Below are 2170 nucleotides of genomic sequence, written 5' to 3' on the forward strand. Positions count from 1 at the left end.
CAATGGCGCGATCTCAGCTCACCGCAACCTCCGCCTCCTGAGTTCAGGCAATTCTCCTGCCTCAGCCTCCTGAGTAGCTGGGATTACAGGCACGCACCACCATGCCCAGCTAATGTTTTGTATTTTCAGTAGGGACAGGGTTTCACCATGTTGCCCAGATGGTCTCGATCTCTTGACCTCGTGATCCACCCGCCTCGGCCTCCCAAAGTGCTGGGATTACAGGCTTGAGCCACTGCGCCCGGCCTCCAACTAGATTTTTAAAAAGATGTCTTGGAAGACCCCTAAATTGAGTATGAAAAGACAAGACATGGTTCACCAGCTGAGAGGCCATGGGAATCAGGGAGCAGGCTACCCACAAGCCTCGGACATCAGGACAGGTAGGTTGTCAAAATCACAAGGGGACACGAAGACATGGGCGCAGGACAGCAGCTCTTAATCCAAAATGGTCTCAAGACTCCTTTACACTCTGAAAAACTAACCCATTTATGCCTGAGGTTGCAATTTTTTGTGTAAAAACTCAGACCTTGGCAATGACCTTGTGCCGTAGGAATATAAATAACTCCCACAAGCTTAGCATTCCAACAATGGAACGCTAGGTATAAACAGGTTTTAATGAGAACCCAAACAGCTTTTGATTACATAGGCTTCTTTTGCCTATGTAGGTGCCTGTTTATATAATTTTTCTGTATTCTAAATTAAAGCTGAGACATTTAAAAAATACTTATTCCTTAAGGTAAGCCATCATTACATGTTAATATAAATATTTTTGAAAAATATTTCTCAAAGTAAAAAACTGACTACTTAGAGTGGTGCTGTGTTGCCTTTCTTGCAATCTCTGTAGCGTCTGGCTCAGAGGTAAAGCTGGACTCTCCCACTTGCTCTGTATCCAGCTCGCTGTGTGTCACACACCATGCCATGTGGCCTCTAAAAAGTTCACCGTGCACTTGGGCAAGAATGAGTGAAAAAGACGATGTCTTGGTAGTGGTATGAAAATAGCTTTTATCTCCCAGCCTTCCTGCGGATCATACACAGGGATTCCCAGACACGGTCTGAGACCCCTGGGAGGAATAGCCTGGCTCTGGTACCCCCATGACTCTGTTCACAGCACTGACCTCAGCTAATTAAAGAAGGTATCACCTATGATGAGAACATTAAATAAAAGTTAACCATCTTCCAAATGCATCTATATGACAATATTGTACATGGGTAAGGTACGCTGAACACAACACAAAAAAGGAAGAAAACTTACAAACACTCCCTTCATCTCATTAAAGACGACTCCTTTAAAGACCAAGGGTGTCTGGGGGTCGCTGGGATTCTCATGTTCCAGCCGCCATCCTTCCTGCCTGAGGACAAACAAATAATTATAAGCTGATAGTGACTCAAATACTCAAGCCTGTACCAACTAATGAATCATTCATTACATACCAGAAATCCAGCTCTCGTAAACATGGGAAAAAAGTGGCATCCAAATACACCGAGAGGAGATTCTGAAAGTCCTTGGGATTTTGTGTGGAAAATGGATACAGGGTGTAATCACTAGCTGGGTACAAGTGAAAACAGAAAACTTAAAATGTAACAGATTCCTACTAAAATTATTGACTCTTAAGCCTCACTTCCCCTTTGTCCTACAGACAATAAGTTGTAGCTATTCTTGGGACACAGGCAGTGGCCCTGCGCTCTGGCCCCCAGCCTCAGCAGCTGTCCCAGCTCCTAACTCCAAGTGCTGCTTTCCCAGACCTGTCTCAGGATCTGCACTCAATGAGCACCAGGGCTCATTCGTCAAGTTTCTCCAGAGACTCTCATACATCTACAACGATGACCTCATTCCCTAAGAGCATGGATTTAACCTGTTCTCCAATCTCACTCCCTCACGGAACACACTGTTCACATCAGCAGCCTATCCACTATCGTGAGTCTTACTAAAACTCAAATACCAACATTACTGGTAACTCTGGAAGCCTGGCATTCCAGTGATATCCCCAAGAGAAAACCGTTTTGAACCTTTGAGGGAAAAGTTCACAGACCTTTTCTTAAAATGCTAGTTTTTTAGGCCGGGCGCGGTGGCTCAAGCCTGTAATCCCAGCACTGTGGGAGGCCGAGGCGGGTGGATCACGAGGTCAAGAGATCGAGACCATCCTGGTCAACATGGTGAAACCTCGTCTCTACT

General features: G+C 45.3%; 1 protein-coding gene across 1 annotated transcript in view; it reads right to left on the reverse strand.

The window, feature by feature from the left end:
- The window catches only part of PITRM1 (pitrilysin metallopeptidase 1), a 46710-nt gene that overhangs the window by 28940 nt on the left and 15600 nt on the right, over positions 1–2170 (reverse strand). The window contains exons 5-6 of the mRNA XM_017516396.2: positions 1429–1543; positions 1250–1346 (exon numbers count right to left, since the gene is read on the reverse strand). Coding sequence (XP_017371885.1) covers positions 1250–1346; positions 1429–1543 — 212 coding nt within the window. The remainder of the gene's footprint in view (positions 1–1249; positions 1347–1428; positions 1544–2170) is intronic.

The sequence above is a fragment of the Cebus imitator genome, unplaced genomic scaffold (assembly GCF_001604975.1).
Source record: "Cebus imitator isolate Cc_AM_T3 unplaced genomic scaffold, Cebus_imitator-1.0 Scaffold583, whole genome shotgun sequence".
In the NCBI taxonomy this organism is placed as follows: Eukaryota; Metazoa; Chordata; class Mammalia; order Primates; family Cebidae; genus Cebus; species Cebus imitator.